The sequence below is a fragment of the Bos taurus genome, chromosome 25 (genome assembly GCF_002263795.3).
Source record: "Bos taurus isolate L1 Dominette 01449 registration number 42190680 breed Hereford chromosome 25, ARS-UCD2.0, whole genome shotgun sequence".
NCBI classification, from domain to species: Eukaryota; Metazoa; Chordata; class Mammalia; order Artiodactyla; family Bovidae; genus Bos; species Bos taurus.
Window position 1 is genome coordinate 13,107,639 of NC_037352.1, and position 22,495 is coordinate 13,130,133.

Genomic DNA, 22,495 nt, shown 5'->3' on the forward strand with positions numbered 1-22,495 from the left:
TGTCATGGATAGATACTTTAAACAGTTGTAATTTGTAAATAGTAATTTTGTTTGTAATTCTGTTGTGCCCATGGGAGGAGGTGAGCTAAGGGCCCATGTTATTTATTCAAAATATAGTTTAATGCATTTATTGCATTTGTATTCAAATTTGGGTGTTCCTGCATCCTTGCAGATTTCATTATTTTTTTGACTATCTGATGTATTAACAAACAGAAAAAAATCTATTTCTGCTTTATTGACTATGCCAAAGCCTTTGACTATATGGATCACAATAAACTGTGGAAAATTCTGAAAGACATGGGAATATAAGACCACCTGACCCACCTCTTGAGGAACCTGTATGCAGGTTAGGAAGCAACAGTTAGAACTGGACATGGAACAACAGACTGGTTCCAAATAGGAAAAGGAGTACATCAAGGCTGTATATTGTCACCCTGCTTATTTAACTTATATGCAAAGTACATCATGAGAAACGCTGGGCTGGAAGAAGCACAAGCTGGAATCAAGATTGCCGGGAGAAATATCAATAACCTCAGATATGCAGATAACACCATCCTTATGGCAGAAAGTGAAGAACTAAGAGCATCTTGATGAAAGTGAAAGAAGAGAGTGAAAAAAGTTGGCTTTTAAAGCTCAACATTCAGAAAACTAAGATCATGGCATCTGGTCCTATTACTTCGTGGCAAATAGATGGGGAAACAGTGTCAGACTTTTATTTTTTTGAGCTCCAAAATCACTGCAGATGGTGACTGCAGCTATGAAATTAAAAGATGCTTACTCCTTGGAAGGAAAGTTATGACCAACCTAGATAGCATATTCAAAAGCAGAGACATTACTTTGCCAACAAAGGTCCGTCTAGTCAAGGCTATGGTTTTTCCAGTAGTCATGTATGAATGTGAGAGTTGGAGAATAAAGAAAGCTGAGCACCGAAGAATTGATGCTTTTGAACTGTGGTGTTGGAGAAGACTCTTGAGAGTCCCTTGGACTGCAAGGAGATCCAACCAGTCCATCCTAAAGGAGATCAATCCTGAATATTCATTGGTAGGACTGATGTTGAAGCTGAAACTCCAACACTTTGGCCACCTGATGCAAAGAGCTGACTCATTTGTAAGGACCCTGATGCTGGGAAAGATTGAGGGCGGGAGGAGAAGGGGATGATAGACGATGAGATGGTTGGATGGCATCACTGACTCAATGGACATGAAACTCCAGGAGTTGGTGATGGACAAGGAGGCCTGGTGTGCTGCAGAGTCCATGGGGTCACAAAGAGTCGGACACGACTGAGTGACTGAAGTAAAGTCAAAACTATGTGACCCCATGGACTATACAGTCCATGGAATTCTCCAGGCCAGAATACTGGAGTGGATAGCCATTCCCTTCTCCAGGGGATTTTCCTTCAACCCAGGGATTGAACTCAGGTCTCCCACATTGCAGGGGATTCTCTGCCACCTGAGCCACCAGGGAAGCCCATATGCCAGAAGTTATTTACTACAGCAATTTGTTTGTAACTGCTTAAGATTGGAAACAACTTAAATGCCCACACACAGGAGAATGGCTGAATAAACTGTGGTACATCCACATCATGAATATGACACGGCTGTAAAAAGGACCAAGGAAGAGCTCCATGAACTGATACCAGAAGATCTTCAGAGTTTAAGTGGGGGAAAAAAGCAAACAATGAAACAGTAGCAGTGTTACTTCTTATTTAAAAGAGAAGGGAAAGTAATAAAATATGTACTTATAGCTCTGGAGAAGGAAATGGCAACCCACTCCAGTACTCTTGCCTGGAGAATCCCAGGACGGAGGAGCCTGGTCGGCTGCAGTCTGGGGTCGCACAGAGTTGGACGCGACTGAAGCAGCTTAGCAGCAGCAGCAGCATACTTACAGCTGATTCAGGAGAGAAAAAAATGAAAGGAAGGGTAAACTAGAACCTAATGAGATTAATCACCTTTCGTGGTTAAGATTTAGGGGATGACAGTGGGATGCGAGAGAGAAGCAGGCAGCAGCACATTTCTGAGAACATTGCTTTTGGTATAGTTTTGACTTTCAGAACCTTGTTAATATAGCACATACTCAAAAGAATAAAATCTGCAAGGATGAGGGAACACCCAAATTTGAATACAAACACAATAAATGCACTCAACTATTTTTCAAATAAATAACATGGACCTTCAGCTACCATTTTATAATGTTGGAGGTATATAATTAAGGTAAATTCCTAGATATGGAATTGCTGAGTCAAAGGTAAATGCTTTTGTAGTTTTGTTAGATATTGCTAAATTCCTCTTTCAAAGGGCTGTACCAGTTTCCATTCCAATTAACAATGTGTGAGAATGTTTATTTCCCCGCAGCCACACCTACAGAATGTGTTGTCATACTTTTTTGCCATCTGGTATTTTGATGTAATTTTAATTGCATTTCTCTAATTATAAGTAAGTTTGAACATCTTTTCATATGTGTAACAGCCATTTTACAATCTTTTTTTTTTTTTAGAAGAATGTGAATTTTCTGTTCATTTCTCTGTCAGGTTTTTAAACTTTAATTTTTAAAGAACTATGTATTGAAGCAATTAGCTCTTCCTCTTCAGTATTTTTGTTGTGTTTTGCACATGGCCAAAATTTATCACTTTTCTTTTTATTGTATTTGGATACAAAGTCATAGAAGACTTTTCATTATGTCCAAGGGTCATCAATATTTAAAGTACTCAGGGGTTGATTTTTTTTTTAGCGTTTTCATTCCTTATCTTCTTGGAGCTTATTTTTATCTAATCAGACTCTTTCTCCCTCCTCTGTGTGGCCTTTGTGTGTGTGTGTTTTCCCAGTTCCCCTCGGGTGTTTTTACTTTTTCCAGATGTACTTAGATATCAACTTGTCTAGCTCCATTAAAAAGCCTTGTGATATTTTCATTGAAATTGCATTAAATGTGTAAATTTACTTAGTGAAAGCAAACATTTTTATGATGTGGTATTATCTTATCCATGAACAAGGACTGTCTGTGTGTTCAAGCCTACTTAAAGGTTTTTTCTAATTTTTGCAAATTGCTTATTAAGCTAATTCAGAGTTTTTGTCTTTTTGCTATTATTAATGAAGTTTTCTCTACTATTATGGTCTCTAACCACTTGTTTATATATCTGAAGGCTATTGGTTTCTGTATGTGTTTGAATTCACCCTACTTGGAGTTTGCCAGGTTTCTTAAATCTGAAAATTTATGTATTTCATCAGATTTGGGAAATTTTCAAGCATTATATTTGCAGTTATGTTTTATGCCTTGTTCTATCTCTACCCTACTGAAACTCCAGCTGCACAGAACCTTATGATATCATCTCATGGGTCACGTGGGTTCCCGTTCTTTGTTTTCTTTATTCTTTTTTTTTCTCTAAGGCACATAATTTATTTTCATTCGTTAATTTGTATTGATACTATGATTTATGGATTTGAAATTTTTTCTGCTCACTGCTTTAAATATGTGCCATAATTTCTGACTATACCCAAAGAACTATCCTTTTTAAAACAACTTTCATTTCATTTTGTGGTTTTCCTCTTTTCTGTGAACTAATTAGAAGACGTTATTAATTTCCAAGTAGATAAGCCTTTTTAATTTTTTACTTTATGAATAATTTTTAGCATTATTACACTGACATCAGAATGTTGTTTATAGTATTTTTCATGTTAGGGAATTCACTCAAGTGTTTTTGTGACCTAATATGTGATTGTCTTTTGAACAGTCCATGTGTTCTGTGACGGTGTATTCACTGTCATTGGGTGTGAAGTTGACTATATAGCAGTGAGATCTTACTGATGATGCTGTTTGGCCTTATATACCCTTACTTATTTTTTGTCTGCCTAATCTGTCTTTTCCTGAGGTTGGGAGATTAAAGTCTCCTGTTATTTGCATGTTTTGTCTGTGTCACATTGCATCTCCTGTCCTTTTTGTTTTATAACAGTAGTTATGTTTGTTTTGTATTATACACAGTCACAGTGATTATCGTCTCATTGTTGATCATGGCTTTTAGCAGTAAAAGATATCCTTTGTCACATAAAACATTTTTTACTTGAGTTTTATATTTTCTATGTTCAGGATCATTCCCACTTCACCATCTTCATCTGTAACACACCTCAGTCCACCAAAATCCTGTGGGCGCATCACAGTGCACCAGGTCACACCAGTACCACATGTGTGAGGTATCATGCAGTTATTATACATGAGACTTATTTATTTCATTGGTTTGTTGGTTTTTTGTTTTAAGATTCTCTAGGATAATTCTGCTGTTCAGTTGTTTTCAGAGTTCAGACACCCAGGTAAATAATCTTCTATTGCATTAAAATTTTGCAAATAGTAGAGAGACTGTTTCAGAGTTGTTGTGTTACATAAAGGAATTCGTCTGTTTTCACAAGTGCCATTGCCTTTATAAAATAACAACAACAAATTTATTGAAATCTAACTAAATACAATAAATTGCACAGATTTAAAGTATTCAACTTGAGAAATTTTCATTTCACTGTAATCAGGACAGCATTTTCATCACCCTTAAAAACTTCCTCATGCCACTTTGTAATCTTTCTTCTTTCCACCAGTCTTCAGGCAACCACTGATCTGCTTTTTTGCCTCTATAGATTAGTTTGCATTTTCTAGAATTTTTTTTGTAAATGGAATCATGTATACATGTGTTCTTTTTTTGTTTGTCTTCTTTGCTTCAGCCTAGTAATTTTGAGATTTATCCATATTGTTGTTATTCTTTTTTATTGATGGTTAGTATTCCATTGTATGGATACACCAAAATTTACTTATTCATTTACCTATGTATTGATGGTTATTTGCAATTTATAACTATTACAGATAAAGCTATGAATAAAGTTCTGTTGAAGAAACCATAGTTTTGAAAGCTAAGCATACACCTACTATATGACCAAGCCTTTATTCAAATGAAAGGAGAATAATTACCTACACAAAGGTTTATTAAAAAAAATGTTCATGACAGAATTATTCATAGTATCTCAAAGCTGAAGACTACCCAAATGTCCACTGACAGATGAATGGATAAACAAAATGCAGTCTATCCATACAGTAAATTATTGCTCGGTAATAGAAAGGAACCAACTGCTGATGTATGCAGCACCGTGGATGACTCTCAGAATTGTTATGCTTAGTGTAAGAACTCAAACACAGGAGACCACATGGTATAAGATTTCATTTTCTTGCAATTCTGGAAATACGAACTATCCCATAGTGATAGAGAGCAGATCAGTGATTCCTGAAGCAGAAGGATGTACTGCAGAGGCGCAAGAAGAAATTTTGGAAATGATGACAGTGTTCCGTACCTCAAGTGGGACCGCGGCTTCACCTGTATAAAACTCATCAAATCACACACTTTCATTGGACGTATCTGACTGTCTTTATACCTCGGTAATCTTGATTTTTAAATTCCTGTCAGACACAACCAAGACAGAACAGGTAGTTTCCGTTGTTAGTTTCCTGTAAGGAAGATGCTTGTCAACTAGCCTGGACTACTGAGTGTAAGAGTTAGAAAGAAATGTGACCATATGACGTGGTTTAAACATTGGGATAGATCTCATAGGGACAAAAAGGTGAGTGAGATCCAGTTGCAGCTTTTAAAGACGGGAAAGTTTACTAAAATGGGGCAAGGGGTATCAAGAATGGGAAGAGCATCCAGACGTGCTGAGAGAAAGCCCGGCGGAGCACCTGCTGCCCCAGAGGAGTTCCCTCCGGCTCTTCCAACGAGAACTGTTTACATGGAGATACTTGCTGTTCATGAATACACTTGATTGTCAAGGATTAAGACCTGTGGAACAGTTTTTACTTTTCTAATTAAATTTTTGGCTTAAAAAAATTTGTTTTCAGCCAAGTTTATGTGAGAAAATTAATCCCTACAGATGTGATTAGAGTGAGTCTTTACTCAGTTCTCCCAAGGATGACATAGCTCATACCGTTTTAGACAACAGGAGAGAAGTTAGTTTCATACAGTGGATGCCTTTGTGCATTAGGGCTTAATTCTCTTGCAGACCTCACTGAGAAAAGCTAGTAGTCTGCATATGTACTGCCTAGGTTACAGATCTCTCCTCTACTCCTTACAAGCTTTGTAGCTGGACAAGTTACTTCACCTCTCCATGCTTCAGTATAAAAAAGACAGTAGTAGCCAGCAGAGAAGGCAATGGCACCCCACTCCAGTACACTTGCCTGGAAAATCCCATGGACAGAGGAGCCTGGTGGGCTGCAGCCCATGGGGTCGCTAAGAGTCGGACACGACTGAGTGACTTCCCTTTCACTTTTCACTTTCATGCATTGGAGAAGGAAATGGCAACCCACTCCAGTGTTCTTGCCTGGAGAATCCCAGGGACGGGGGAGCCTGGTGGGCTGCCATCTATGGGGTCACACAGAGTTGGATACAACTGAAGCAACTTAGCAGCAGTAGCAGCAGCAGTAGCCAGAGTTATTGGAAAGAGTACACTGAGTGGGGGTATGTGAAATGCTTAGCACCATGTGGAAATGCAGTGCTTCAGTGCACAATAAATGATATACAAACAAGGTGACCAACATCATCATCTTTTTTATTCACGAAGGCGGAGTCCTCCCATGATAGGTATCATGAGTCTTCAGATATGACTCTTTGGTGGTGTTGAGAGACATCCTGAAAAGCTTCTGAAAGAGATTAATACTGGAGTTAGTTCCTGCTCGGGTACAGTCTCCATGGGCAGATGTCAGAATTTCAGATGGAAAAGCTTGAGCAAAGACAAGGAAGTCTCAGAGCCTGTCGGGGTATAAGCAGTTTGATTCAGCTGAAGCACAGGAGCGTGTTCAGGGTTAATAATGCTACTTAGGAAAGTGAGAAACGAAGTGGTGATGGCTTTGAATGCCAAGCTAAGAAGTGGAGGCTGAATTAGGTTGGTAGGGAGAGGCCTGGATGAATGTGGGTCAGTTGAGTGACATTGTTTTATTTATCCAAGCAGCATCGATGGAGCAGTCAGTGAGCCAGGCACTGGGACTGTGCAGATGAGTGAGACAGCAAGCATTGGTTTTTAAGTGCATTGTTTGGAGCTAGATTATGTGAGGTCTAGGCTAAGCCCATTGCTTGTCTTTAAAAAAAAAAAAAAAATCTTTGTTTTTCCAGAAAAGCCTATCTTATAAAATTAGAGATGATTTCATCCTGAGTATAGCATATAATCTTAACATCAAGGGTGTTTTAGCTGCCGAGGGAAAACTCATTTAGGATCTGCTATTCAGAAAGCAAGAATTGCCTAAATCCGAGATAGGGTATATGTGTTCCTCATGCAGTGGTGGGTGTTTAGCATTGATGGGTGATGCCAGTGAAGTCTCAGTGGGCACAACAGATCGTCAAGGAGAAGTTCCATTCACTGATCACAGTTTTGTAAGTAGGTGGGAGAGAAATGAAATCCTAAATAAAGTGTCTGGTTTCTCCTCTGCTAGAAAAAAAGATTGCTTTTTCCTCAAAGACAGGAGGTGGGATGGGAGTGGTAAGGTGAAGCGCAGCATATGTCTGAAGCCCGTAATATTCATAAATCTAGTAGCCCAAGTTACTTGCTGACAAAGGTGTAAGGGTAGTTAGGTAGTGTGGCCTTGAGGAAAATGGAGACGCTCTGGAACAGTGGTGCAGACAATTCAGAGTCAATAAGAGATAAAGGGAACATCTTGGAGCAGGCGTGAGGGCATGGCATGGTTTTATATTAAATTTGGAGAGTCCTCCTGCTTCCTTAATTTCTCAAGCCCTTCTTGGTGTCATTACCGCTTTTTATCATGACTCCCAAGATGGCAAAATAGGATCCCCATTCAAATTAGATAAACAAAGACAAATGCTTCCTTCTCACCTCAGGATAATGCTGTGGAAGCCAAGCCACAGAGAACGTGGGCCCCTTCTCCCCATTTGAGTTACATGGTGAAGCAGCGGTTCACAAACTTAAGAAATGTACTGACCCTTTAAGAACAGTTAGTAGATGACTTAATTTTTACTAGTGTAGTGTTTCAGAATTAGGTACAACTGTAAAAGAAGTTTAAAACTCCTTGTGCTTAGTAGCACTTGCACAGCTACAAAACAAGAACACTTCTGTATGTTATTTACAGAAATCTGCAAAGCTAATGAAATTCAAATCGGTATTAATTTACTGTGACACGTGCATTTTTGCATAAATGTGACTGCTGCTGGACATGAGGCCGCGGTGCCCCAGCACCCTGGCAGGAGCTGGGAGCCTGCGCTGCCTGCTTGCACAGCAGCCCACTTCTCCCCCCGCGCCTCTGTCAGACCACTGCAGGCTGCCAGCATTCTGCCTTCTCTAGGCCTGATCGTGTCATCACCGCAAGGTCCAGCTCTCTTTACTTTTCATTCTTACATGGCAACACTTGATTCTTTTCTCAGGGTTAACAAAATGAAAACACGAAATTTTTACATTTTCCACAAAGGACTCATCCAAGAAGACAACTTGGATTCCTAAAACTATGTCCCAGGGTTTGTTCTACTCACTTCTCAGAGCCGGTGGCTCACGACTTGGCTGAGATTAGACACCTGGAGTGGGTTTTCGATTTCATTATTCCAGTTAAGTGGAAAAATATCAGCAGTGTTCGCTGCATGTATAAAAACCTTTCAAATTTAATCTAATACATGAAATCTCAAATAGTGGAAGGACACCAGAAGGTATTAAGTGCCAAACCAAAAAATGATGAACTTTATCTGCATCCTGCTGCAGCCTCAGAGGGTGGGGTTGGAAAACAGAATGTGGTGTGGTGGTTGCTGGGGTGTGTGTTGGAGGGGGCAGGGTGGTTTGCTGGGGGGTGTGTGTGGGTATGTGTGTGTTTTTGCTGGAGAAACCCTACACTTAGCAGACAAGGAGCCATGGGGGAAGCAGACAAAGGAGATCATTCCAAAAGTGAGCCCCAAAAGACTCCACCGTTTGGCAAGTGCCTATCGTGCCTGTCCTAGGAATTTTATATGCATTTTCCCCTGATTTTTATAATCACAGAAAACAGCTACTGCTGTTATCATCGTTAATGCACTTCTATAGATGAGGCAGCCCCAGCACAATGATGTTACCACTTTTCTAAGATCTCGCAGATTTCAACAGCCGAATTTTGTTTAACTCTGAAGTCGTGTTCCTTCCCCAAAACCATCCTGCCTCTAACCTTCATAAAATCCATATGTGATCTTATCCTCCTCCTGAAATCAAATTACCAATTTTTCTTAATATATGCCTCTGAAAAATTACACGTAAATTTAGTAAAAAGAAAAAACCCACAAGGTTTCACTTTTGGTAAAAATGTTGGAGTGAGGAAACCAGGATTAAGGATATGTGTTCACCAGCAGAGCAACTTGAAAACACATCATTTCATAGCTAAACTGCACTTTTTTTTAATAAACCAAATATCAATATGCGTTTCCCTCAGAGCTGCTGAGGGTCATAAAGACCCTCAAAGTCCTGCTAAATTTACTTGTGATCTAAAAACCATTGTCACAGATGGTGAACATTTGTTATTCTCTCATTGAGGGTTTCCTGCACACAGTTCATTCTTATTGTTATTCTTATTACTTGTTTTTTTCCCTCAACAAAAAGGAGAAACTGGCTTTTTTTCTCATACATTAAGCATTCTCAACAGAAGTGAAAAATGGCTCTTGGAAGATGGGCCAAAAAAAAGTATTTTTTAATATATAATGTACAGATAATATATAATGTACAGGGGCTTCCCTGATAGCTCAGTTGGAAAAGAATCCACCTGCAATGCAGGAGACCCCAGTTTGATTCCTGGGTTGGGAAGATCCGTTAGAAAAGGGATAGGCTACCCACTCCAATATTCTTTTGGCTCCGCTGCTAAAGAATCTGCCTGCAATGTGGAAGACTTGGGTTAAGCCCCTGTGTTCGGAAGATCCCCTGGAGAAGGGAAAAACTTCACACTCCAGTATTCTCGCCTGGAGAATTCCATAGACTGGGTAGGCCATGGCGTCACAAAGAGTTGGACATGACTAAGCAATTTTCACTAATGTACAGATATACATAGAGCATATAAATGTATACAGTGAATCTGTGGTGTTAAAGTTTCAAGGAAAAGTGATTAGGAAAACTTATATTTAAAAGGGTCAGGAGCTAAAATGTGGAAAAGATCGAGAAACACTGTGCTCATCAGTCTCTTTGTCGCAGGCGCGGACCTCGGCCCCACACAGGTCGTGACCATCTGGCCTTCACAGGGCCTGATCCTCTTCTCACTCCCCCTTCCATCTCTGCTAAACCCTCAAAGCTGTCGTCATCTCATTCTCCCTTACATTCCATAACTCAGTGTAAGGAGGTCTGCTTTGAAGAAATACAACCTAAGAACACTCTTGGTTGTGAATCTTCAGCCAGTTGTCTATCTGTATGTTTATAAAGTAACTCTCAGACTTAGAAGTAGAGAAAGGATTTGGATGACTTTCTTAAATCTGATAAAGTATATCCTGTCCTCTCTTGATTATCCTGATGAAGGATTTGGGCAGGAGGAGGCAAAGGGCCCCAGTCTCTGAGATGCAGTCAGAATACTGCCATTGGGTGGTGCCACTGTCCCGTGAGGACTCACCTGGAAAGAGCGAGGAAACCCCCAGTTGCCCTGCCCCACAGAAGGTTATCTCCCCTCAGCTTAAGCAGATGTTAGTCAGCAAAGTGTTACTGGTACAGTTCCAGTCGTGACAAACCTGGCCACATCTTCAGAGAGGATAAAACAAACACAGGAGGGAAGTGCCGTTCGTGCCAGTCCTGGCTGCTTTCTAGGATGGAAGAGTATGATAGGCACAGATTACAAACCCAGTGATTATTAGGCTGTTTGGCCCCTGGTGGCTCAGACGGTAAAGCGTCTGTCTGTAATACGGGAGACCCGGGTTTGAGCCCTGGGTTGGGAAGATCCCCTAGAGAAGGAAATGGCAACCCACTCCAGTACTATTGCCTGGAAAATCCCATGGACAGAGGAGCCTGGTAGGCTACGGTCTAAGGGGTCGCAAAGAGTCAGACACGACTTAGTGACTTCACTTTTTGGCCCTTTTGCAGTGTTGAGTTATGCTACCATACTTAGTTCTTCAAATCACTGATATTCTTTCAAAATCTTATTATCTTGGAAATGTCAGAAAAACGTATCCTTGTGAACAGTCATTTCTATAATCTCTTTGTATATGCAATGGATACAGTGTCCATGGATTTAAACAGTGGTAAAAATGAACAACTTTTAAGATATGTTGCCTGATTTCACAGGCAGCACTCTTAACTATCCTTGTTTACAAAAAATATTTTAAGTTATCAGGATTATCTACTTGGGCTTAATAATTATGAAATCATTGGGATTTACCATTTAATAATCATCTAAAATGTGATATTTTATTGTGGTATTTATAATGTTAAAAAGGAGAAAATTAAGGATTGTATATGCATCTCACTGAAAATATGGTATCTTGAGGGAAAAAAACATAGGTGTCATCTGGACTGAAACTTTTCCTCCCTAAATGGTTCCAACCTGACTGACTGTGTCTCTACAAATGTCATGATACTGTGCTCGGACTGTGCAAAAGAAGCCCCACAGTGCCCACATGTGATTCAGTGAATGGCCCCCTGCGTACCTGTTCCAAAGAACCAGGAGGTGGAAGACAAGAAGACGAGCATCCTCCTCAATCCCGGGGCCCAGAATGCTGCAGAAGTACACGCAGTCTTTAGCGGTCTCCTTGCGTTCTGCTGCTAATTACTTTACTCATTACTTTTGAATGTGTTTTACGTTGGGGGAACATTAACACCCTCAGGTTTTTCCTTATTGAAGCATAGCATCATCACACTGATGGTCTTTTTCGTCAGCAGTTTTATAAGCGTATGTTGACTCTGCCAAGTTTTTGTGTAGGTCCCTTGAGCCACGTTTGTTTCTGTTCTGATTCCCGGAAGCCTTTCTTGGATTGTTCCTAGTCTCAAGCCATACAGCTTTTCTCACGCTTATTAAATATCTATGCTTGGGGTAGTGGGAAAATTGACTTGATTTATGGTATTCTCTTTCATACTAAAACAACTCTTTTGAGTATAGACACAAACACTGTGGAAGCAGATTTATCATAGCCAAAGTGAATTAAGTCACTTATCATTTGAAGTTAAAAGCCACTTGTGACAATAGAGCCAAGTGCCACATGCTGATGATATAGCACATTTAGTAAAGAACAGGGCAGATGTATTGGAAAGCAGTCCACGTGACAACTGTGATCCCTTCTTACCGGGCAGGAAAGCAAGTCTCCTTCCTCTCACCAGCCCTGATTTGATCGGAAAGACATTAAGTGGGGCTGAGCAAGGCAGCTGCCCTGTGGGAGTGGGGGCAGAAGTCCAGTGCAGGGCTTCAGAGCCTGTGGGCGGGGAGACATACCTCCCTGGGGTTTGGCCACAGCCGTGAATGGGGTGAATGGGGTATCCATGAGTGGGGTGGCAGAGACCCATGGGACAAGATCCTCACTATAGGAGGAGGACCCTACAAATATAGAAAAGAAGGAAACTGAGTTGACCCAGTGGGGTTGGATTGGAAGTGGAGGCATTGGGGTGAACTCATGGTTTTCAATATATATAAATAAATAAATAGATGTGCATACTTAAATATAGGTCTATATTTACATCTGTTAATAGTGAGACACATAAATACATTTATGCTTACACACACAGATACACATAAACTCAGACATAAATCCTACGTCTGACTCAGAAAAGGCCTGGGAATAATGACACCCAAATAGCATTGAGCACACCCAGAATTCACACCTTAGTTTCTCAACAGAGCAGGAAAAGTAAAAGGTGAGCTTGGAACATCTTAATACCAAAAAGTAAGAAAGTGTTCAAAGAACGATGAAATCAGAACAGTAAGAAACTGAAGCCAGCTCAAGGGGATTCCCATGGGCCAAATCTGAAATTATTTGAGCATCAAAATAAGGAATGATTGGAACATTTTATAACCCATTGAATAAAATTTGAATAGCTGAGTCCTTACTGTTATAAATAGATAACATAAACTGAATAAAGAGAATTTTTTCTTACAATAGGATGCACCACTAATAAATGTAGAAGGAATGATAGAATTTTCAAAACCATCATTTGTCAGTCATGCTAGTAATAAATAACTCAGCCCCATGAAATCATTAATTACCAAGAGAAAAATTAATTTTTCAGTGAAGAAAGCTGGCCGTTGCCACTTTAACAAATCAATCAAGATAAACACCATCAGCTATCAGAGAAACTGAATTTGTCCCCTACCACCTAGTGGGATGGAAAGAACACACTGCTTCTATGGTATTCCTGCCAAAAATACTCCTGTTATGACTTGTATCTAATCTTGAAGACACATCAAAAGAACTGAGAGTAACTCTACCAAGTAACCACCCTGTAATCTTCAAAAGTCAAGAAAGAAACATTGAGAAAGATGGAAGAACTGTTCAAGATGGAAGAAAACTAAAGAGACTCAGACTCTGTGCCATATGTGATCCTGGCTTGGGTCCTTCTACTATAAAGGATGTCCTGACAACTGGCAGAATGTGAATGGAGTCTGTAGGTGGCAGTGATATGTCGGCATTAATTTCCTGATATTGATGGTCATATTGTGGTTCCTTTGGAGAATTAGCCTTGTTTGTAGGAATTACAGACCAGAGCACGTAGGGTAAAGAGCTATTGTGTCAGAGCCTCCTCGCAGATGGTTCATGGAAATAGGGCTCTTTGAATTTGAAATTATTTCAGATTTTTTTAAAATAGCAAAATAAATGTCCTTTCAGGCCTATTCACTACTAGAGAAATTATTATTCCCTTTCAAAACTACAGAGGCAGACTTTTAATACAAATCTACAGCCAGAAAATATTTCCTTATTTTGAGATCTTTTATATTTATCAGATAAAAAATAATAAGTTTGCAGATGATCCCTAAGACTGTTTTCTGTTTTAACATACTAAATACACACACAAACATGGCCAATAAAGAATTTTTAAATGGCTGATGGAGCTTTGAATATACTCAGGCTTCTAAACCTGGTGCCAAAAAAACAGTTGAGTACAATTTTAAAAGTAGCATCCCTGCAAAAGAGAGTGTTGGGCTTTATTGTTTTTGTTGTTCCTTTGGAGTGCAGTTAAGAATGTGAACCTGCAAAGCTGCCTATTTGGAACCGTGGCCATCATTTACAAGATACGTGACTCTGACAAAATATTTGATTTTTCTAGGCCTCAGTTTTCACACCTGTAAATTAGGATCGATATATATGCATGCACGTTCAGTTTGTGTCTGACTGTTTGCAACCCCATGGACTGTAGCCCACCAGGCTCCTCTGCCCATGGGATTCTCCAGGCAAGAATACTGGAGTGGGTTGCCATTTCCTTCTCCAAGGGATCTTCCTGACCCAGGGCTCGTATATGTGTCCCCTGCATTGGCAGATAGGTTTTTTTTTTTATCACTGAGCCACCTGGAAAGCCTGTAAACTAGGATACCAACATTGAAATCACAGGTATGTCAACAGAATGAATGTGATAATATATGACAAGCACTGAGACTGTGGCTCATTGTAAGCACTCAGCAAAGTTGGCTGCTGTTAGTATTTCAAGAGAAGTTAAATTGATTCATCAAAACACTCTAGTATGATTATGTTGCCTTCATTCTCCCTCACCAGGAGTAGAATTACTCAAAGGCAATAACCAGTAATGGTCTCTGCTGTTAAACCTGTCCCAAGATCAAACTAAAGCCTAGAAACAGAGCATGTTTTAGAAGACAGCAGGCACTGTAGTGCCAGTGTTGGTTGAATTTCAGATTGGCTGCTTACAAGCTTACAAGACTTTGGTCTTGGTCTATAAAATGTCTAGAATGTACAAATAATCATAGTGATTGCAAAGGACTATTGGGGGTTAAATGAGATAATCTTTGCAAAACTTTCTTTGAACTGGCCCAAAGAATGTCTGCCAAAAACGTGTTGTTGTTGTTTTTTTCTTACTCCTTTAAAGGTGTGAAGTGAAGTCACTCAGTCGTGTCCGACTTTGCGACCCCATGGACTGTAGCCTACCAGGCTTCTCTGTCCATGGCATTTTCCAGGCAAGGATACTGGAGTGGGTTGCCATTTCCTTCTCCATTTAAAGGCGTAACTCCATTAAACAGTTAATTTAGAAGAATGGAGGCCTTAGCATTAGAAGTAGTAGCAGAGCATTTGAGGGCATGTTTGAGAATTGTGTTAAGTTCGTCGCTGTGTGTTCCTGCATGGGTTTAGACTACCAACGCTGGGCTTAAATTGCCTCCGAAGGAATTTCAGTTGACAAGAAGCATGCCACATGTTGTGTAATCCCATTCTCGAGAGACGCTGAAGAAGGGTAGATACCCATCTTTGTAGAACAGCATGGATTTAGGGCACGCGAGCCCTGAAACCAGGGACAAAGGAAAGAATCTTGATCCAGTCCCCCATCTCTGTTAAATGAGGAAGAGAATATTCATTTTTCCAGGCTGTAAAAATGTAAGCCTTTCTTCTTGCCAGAAAGGGGTCATGTCATATGCACAAAGTGTATGTGTGTGGTTTCTTTTAAAGAGAAGATGTGCTTCCTTTAAAGAGCATGTAGTTGTTCATCTAGAAATTAGTGACTCTTGGTCATTGATCTAGGACTTCTTCAGAACTCTGAGTTTCACCAGAAGAGCTCTGAATATGATTTTCTGCCTTCATTCATTCACTCAGTCACGCAACAAGTATTTGTTGAGAACTCCCTCCTTCTATTCCAGGCACTGTTAGATGTTGACTACTTAAAAAGTAAACAAAACAAAAACAGATTGCTCATGGAAGAGGACCAGTCTCCTGCTCTTAAAATTTCTAATGGGTTTTATGGGAGCTCTTTTCATAGGAGCTGACTTCAAACCGTGAAAATGAGATTCTTTTGGCTCCAGCTCTGGATAGATAGGTGTTTGGTGTGTGTAAAAGCAGGCGTTTTTACTTTGCCTGGAGTTGCCTTCCCTGCAGATTTCCTTCAGGCAGCATCCCTGTGCCTTAGTGGAAGCCAGTGACCCGGGGGAGAGGTACCCATTGTTGATAGCTAGTGTGAAATTAAACGTGGCTGGTTGCTGGTGGAATATGTTATGAACTAGAAGCTCTCTGTGTCTGCCTTCAATACAGGGGAGGAGATTTTTCCTTCCCACAATCATGGCGATGTTAACTCTCTCAGCCGACTAGTGGCACAAAGGAAAACTGCCGCCTGGGTCTGCACTGGCGAAAGCAGAAAGCTGCAGTTACGGGCATTTCCCTGCGACAGGGAGCACTGGCAGTGGCTGTGCCGGGAGAGCCGGACGCGGAAAAAGCACCCCACGAGAGCAGTTGGTGGTGACATGCCTCTGTTTTTATCCAGATATGCTAGAAGCATGTGTATTCACTGTGTCGCGTCTGCTGTGATAAGACCCTCTTCCTTCGGATGCCCTAGACCACCGTTTGTTTAGCTGGAGAACTTAATGAGTAATGGATGTGCTTGGCTGGCTGATAGAAAGTATTTCCATAGCCTGCGGCTGTGTTTATAGAGAGCCGGAGAGAGACCACAGGCAGCAATTTGTCTTCTTAGGTATCAGCAAAGTCTTCTCTTTTAACAACTAGGGGATTTATTTTTAACTGCTTGAGTCAGTGTTTGTCAGATGATGCGGACCATCAAACTGCAGATTGAAGTCCCGGGTGCGGGGGAGGCTGGAATGGCAAGGGAAAGGGGGCTGGCTGGGAAAAGGGGTGGGATTTCAGCATCGTGCCTCCGTGGCTCTGCCTCCCAACGTGGGAGAGAGTTTCGGGCTTCCAGCAGCAGGAGTGGATTTGCAGGTCAAGCTGGGAACGAAAGGGTAACGGCTGCCTTCAGCTGCTTAAAGATATAACTGCCCAGGGATCGGGGTATTGTGAGGAGGTGGCCGGCGGCCGGCACCCGGCAGGGGCCAGAGGATTCCCAGTGCCGGCCTCTGCTGGTCGGCAGATTGAGCTTTTCCTCTGCTGGATGCTGCCTGTCTCCAAGAGCCTCTCACCATGATCGATAGCTCCAAGAAGCAGCAACAGGGCTTCCCGGAGATTTTAACTGCTGGCGATTTTGAGCCACTCAAAGAAAAGGAATGCCTTGAAGGGAGCCACCAGAAAAGTCTCAAGGAAGGTCAGTCTGTCTGTGGGCAGAGGGGCAAAACGGTCACATTTACCCTCCCGTGAACCAGGCTGAGCGTGTGTGTCTCCTTCCCACGCCGTGTGTCTGCCCTCCGTCCACTCATGTACCTTATACACTCTAAGTTCTTTGAAATGAAAGCGTAATGCTGTTCTCGGTAGCTCTTTCTGAAGATTCATTAACTGGTGGAACTCTAGGGATTTGGCAGTAATACAGTAAGGTGACTTAAGAAGCCAGTCCTCATTTCAGTAAGATGCTTCCAGGTTCATTTTGTCTATTTTCTCATGTTCTCCCATTTTTCTGTGCTCCTCACCCCCACTTTAGGAGAGGCCATTTCCTTTTCGGTCTTACTCAGAACCCTGCTCCTTTTAGGTTGACAAAACACATAATTCCAGGAAAATGGTTTTGGTTTTTTTTCCAATTAACATGTGTATGACTTTTATTGTTTAAAACCAGAAATGTAGCTAACTCTTTCGTAGTTATATCTTTAAATGATTAGTTTATCTGGTTATAATGCACATTGCATCTTTTTTTTTTTTTTAAAGCACAGTGCGTAGTCTTGTGGTTTTTTTAGCAAAGCATAGAATACGCTTATGAATGCTGTCAGTTATTGTTAGCGGCCACTGCACAGGTACCTCCCTGCTTAAGAAAATGTCCAAAGGCCTGGGCACTGCTGTCCTGTGTCCTGGCACACCAGTGTGGCGAGGCCAGTGCCCAGTGTGCTTTACTCTTGGCAGCTGGAGACCGAGGGCCATGGAGTAAGAGATTCAGAATCTTCTGAGAATAAGTTTTTCCTGAATTTGAGATTTGAAAATCACCCCCCCCCACCAATTGTTGTTTAATTTGAAATTTGTTTCTAGTATTCTTCAGGAGGAAAAAACCCCCACAATAACCTCTCTTCATTTTATCTGCCTTCAGCTCCTGCCACCAGCCACCCTCTCACCTCTCCACTGGCTCTTCCTCGTCTTCTGGAGACCCAAACAGTAAATGTAGTTATCTTCCCCAGCTGCAGTTTGAGCTTCTTTCAAAATGATATTCCGCCTTTCTTTTTTTCATACATTTAGAACTATGAGAATATGATGATAGATTGTTGCGTATTTAAAAGATAAGAAGAAACTGGTTGTTTCTTATTGGAGTTGAACTTTTGGGTACTGGTAGGAAAAAAAAAAACCATCTAGATGGAAACAGACGACACACAATGAAGTATAAATAGCTGTTGCCAGGAGCCAGACAATGGGGTTGCCTCTGCTCCTGGCTGGAAATCGTCTTGTAGATTTCTCATAAAATCGATACCAGTGAAGTTTTTAGGACACGTTCTAGTGTCTCACTGAGGGGAACCTACATTTTTAAAATCATTAACTTAAAAAAGGGATTAATTATGTATCGTATAAGTCAGGTTCTAGTGTTAAGCTCCTATTAGCACCATACATTTTTAACTGTTTTTATGCTAAAAACTGGGAAAGTAGAGGAAAATGGAATTGGAGAAATAAAAAGATGTCACAATAGCAGTATGATAAGGAGCAGAGAGAGAAAGAATTAAAAATAAACAGCGTAGGAGAATTATCAACAGGAACAACAAAATTGCCTTGAGATGTACCAATTCTTTCCCTAACCACTGTGACCATGCTTTGAATTTATACAAATTTATACATGTACCACAGTATAATGTCACAGAGCGAGAGCACAGACCCTAAAGTGAGGTCTACTCGGGAGCAAATCCCATTTTCTAGCTCTGTGACCCTGGACAAGCTCACTGCTCTGAGCCTCAGTGTCCACCTTTGCACAGTGAAGATAAACAGTACCTACTTGGCAGTGTTTTTATGAGATGCCTAGTTTAATGCCAGCGTAACCATCCCTCTTATTTTTTCACCCTTTGTTGCCTTTCCCTTCTACTTAAAATTTAATTTTTAAAATCCTGTATATATTGACAAAGTAGAGAAGTGTTTATATCTATTGTTGTTCAGTCGCCCAATCACACCCAACTCTTTGTGACCCCATGGACTGCAGCACACCAGTCTATTACTTTCATGTAAATTCATCGGTTTAGAGAGGTATACGGGAAGAGAACTTTCATGTTTTTAAACGCTCCACAGAAATGATTGGATGATAAAATGAATCTGTCTCACCACAGCTGCACTGACTATGCTTTGCTTTCTATCTTAACAGACTGTACTTCTGCTAATTTTTTGCTAGAGATGGGGCGGAGGGCAAAAATAACAACCAAACAAAAAAAATTAGATATCAAAGGTGATCTGTTACCTCAAAGGTAGTGATACCGAAAGAGGATTAGACCTGAATTTTAAGTAGAACAGAAAAAACTAGGAGGAATTATGCAGAAAGCTTCTGTTTACCTGGCTTTGTGAAAATGGCTAGATTCCTATGCAGGTTTGAACCCCTGGAATTCAATGTGTCACAGTCACTGTCTGCAGATGAGCACCACCAGTCAGCTTGTCAGACTCGGGCAACAGGCCGCTGCTGAGTTCCGTCTGCTTCTAGGTCCCGGGTCATGCATCAGTTTTATGAATCCGTGAAAGTTGACCGATGTGGCAGCAGTGTTCAAACACTAAAATGCCCTGGAGGCTAATTAGGTCCAATGCCCTCTTGTCAAAAGACAAATTTCGGACCATCAGTCACGTCTATGGTTTATGCCTCATGTTGAGGGATACTAATTTGAAATATTTATTATCTTTCACATGAACCGTATTTGGTGTTCATGTTCATTTTTGGCAAAGTTAGGTTTTGCATTTGTTTGAAAGAACAACTTCTGTGATTTTTTTAAATGCCTGAATCAAATGTTTTCAGGTAATGAAGGAAGGATAGATTTTGATTCATTCAGTTCTAATCATCTAGCCACAGCTGGGTGACGGTGTCTGCTGCAAGGGGTGGGCAGTCTGCTCTGCTTCTCAAGCAGTTGCTCTAGCTCTTACTTATTTGGGAACATATTAGAATTCCTATTGTTGTTGACAGTGCTAGTTAGCTGAAATTATTATAAGGGGGAAAGCAGGTAATCATGGGTTTCAAAGTTTATGTGACACATTAACAAGAAAATTTAGTAATACCTGTTGAAACTTTATGAGAAAAATGTTCCAAGTGTCAACTGCCTGTGAATAGTTGTCACCACATATTAGAAAATTGTTTGGATTATAAAGCACATCTCCTCACAGTTTTATTAATGCTTACATAAGGTTTTTTGATAAATACCTACCTATGGGTATAGTTGGAGAATGTAATTGTTTTCTACTTTAGATGAGAAATAGCAATAAATGTCATAAATTCTTATCAGATTCAAAATAGGACATTTTCCTTAGACTAGTTTCTTTTCTCAAAGCAGCAGTAAGGAATATCAACTTTTGATTTATCCATGAAAAGTTCAGAACATTTTCTAATAGTGCTCAATGTAGATGAGATTTAATTTAATTTCTGGTTCTAACAACTAAAGGATGTTACAAATCACTGACTTGACAACTTACAAATTAATAATCACAAAACTTGAGGGAAATTCCAATAAATTGAGATGATTTAATTCAGATAAGTGGCTTAATATGAAGCATTATCAAGATAGTAAATCATTATGCCAGTGCTACCAGCTAGTTAGTGATATCCCATATTTATCAAAGACAAAATGGTATTAAATTAATTGAAAGAGGAAGAATTGATGTTCAATATACAGAGCTTTCTAATGGTGAAAATAAAATAACCAAAAAAAGAAAACTGATTTGTATGTTACTTTGGCTAAACTACATGCTCTGACAGACAGCCCCCAAACTCAATGTTTTAACTAATGAAAGTGCATTTTTTGCTTGAAACCTAGTCCCAGGTGGGTTAGGCAGCTCTCCTAGTCAGTGGTCCTCTAAGAAGTGATTCGGGGATCTGGACTGCTTTCATTGTGTGGCTCAGCTGTGGATGTTGAGGGGAGGAATTATAGGTTTAGGGAACCAGATTCCCAGTTCCGTCACAGACTGGGAATAGCAGTCAGGATAAAGTTTGTGGAGTTTGTGGAAGATTGCATCATAGACAGAGAGGTGGATTAACATGGTGCCCTGGGACATGGCCATAGGAGGTCTGTGTGTGGAAAAAAGCACATGTGAGATGTTCTGAGTAGTTGAGCCTGGGAAAAACATTAAATAAACACCTTTATCAAAGCACCAGAACTCTTCTGAGTGACAGGAGTTACACATACTGTACCTGCACTGCACGTTAGCCTCATTTAAATTTAAAATCATTAAAAATGAAGTAAAATCATTATCCACATTTCAACTACTCAGTTGCCACTTGTGGTTAAGAACCATGCAGCTTATAAACCATTTCCATCACCGCTGGAGATTCTGTTGGGAGACTGCTCATCCCAGGTTTGCAGGTTCACAGTGTCTTAAAACCCAATCCCTGTGCCATTTCCTAAAGAAAGTCATCTGAACCTGTCACCTAAAGTTAATTTCTTCTCTGTCATATCCTCCCAGTGACTGGCTCTGCATCTGTTTATGGCATGTCACCTTTTGCTACTGTGACAGGTGTCTGTACTGTCTTCACTGTGAGACCATACTGTTTCTTAGAGATAGTGTCACTGTTTGAATAATTCTTATGCCTCACCTCCAGTGTCCTGCCTCTCACGGATATATTACCATTATGCATTAAGTATTTGGAGGATATTATATCCCTCCCTGCCTTTTTAAACAATGTAATCGTTTGAATTATTACCTTCAGATATAATTTAAAATTCAGTTATAAATTAATGGCTACCCTAGAACATAAGGCATTGGGGCCTTAAGTCATTGGTGAGGTGTATAAAACCATTTGCCTACACAGAGAATGATCTCTGGATCATTGCTAGATTCATCGAATCTTTATTATTTGATCTTTGTCATCTGCCGCATTCTGCCTTTTTGATTTGCTGCTTGTAATCTTGAAAAGTAAGCAACAAATAAGAGGTAATAGTGGAATCCTGATTCTGTTGTTAATGCAGCTAAAATTTATTGTCGTACTAGGAGAAGCAGACAAATAGGAAGTGAAATAGCGCATGCTAGCTAGCCTTCTTCTAGAAATAAAGCACGTAAACTTTGCAACATCTATTTTTGCTTCTTGGGGAGTTTCTTCTTTTTTTATTTTCTGCCAGTGTTCTACATAATTAAAAGTGTTGTACAAGTGAGATATCACTAAATTAATTTTTTTTTTTTTTTTACTAAATTTGAAGTGTAAGATAGGTTCTTAAATTCAAATAATATACAGATATGGAGGGAAAAAGTAAAAGATTCCTCTTCCCAGATGTAATTCAGTGTCTTTTTAAAATGGGTATATGCTACCTGTGAGAGGAAATTATATAATTTAACTTTTTATTGGAAATCATAAAATCATAAATCATTTTTTTAGCAGAAATT

The 22,495-nt window shown here is 40.2% G+C and overlaps 1 protein-coding gene across 18 annotated transcripts in view; it reads left to right on the forward strand.

The window, feature by feature from the left end:
* MRTFB (myocardin related transcription factor B) overlaps positions 1–22,495 on the forward strand; it is a 315,742-nt gene that overhangs the window by 227,607 nt on the left and 65,640 nt on the right. For 2 of the 18 annotated variants that reach the window (XM_010819300.4, XM_005224730.5), the window contains exon 1: positions 16,756–17,117. The exons of the other annotated variants lie outside the window; for them this stretch is intronic. In XM_010819300.4, coding sequence (XP_010817602.1) covers positions 16,997–17,117 — 121 coding nt within the window. In that variant the 5' untranslated portion in view covers positions 16,756–16,996. Of the gene's footprint in view, positions 1–16,755; positions 17,118–22,495 lie in introns of those variants that run through there. 18 annotated transcript variants of the gene reach the window in all.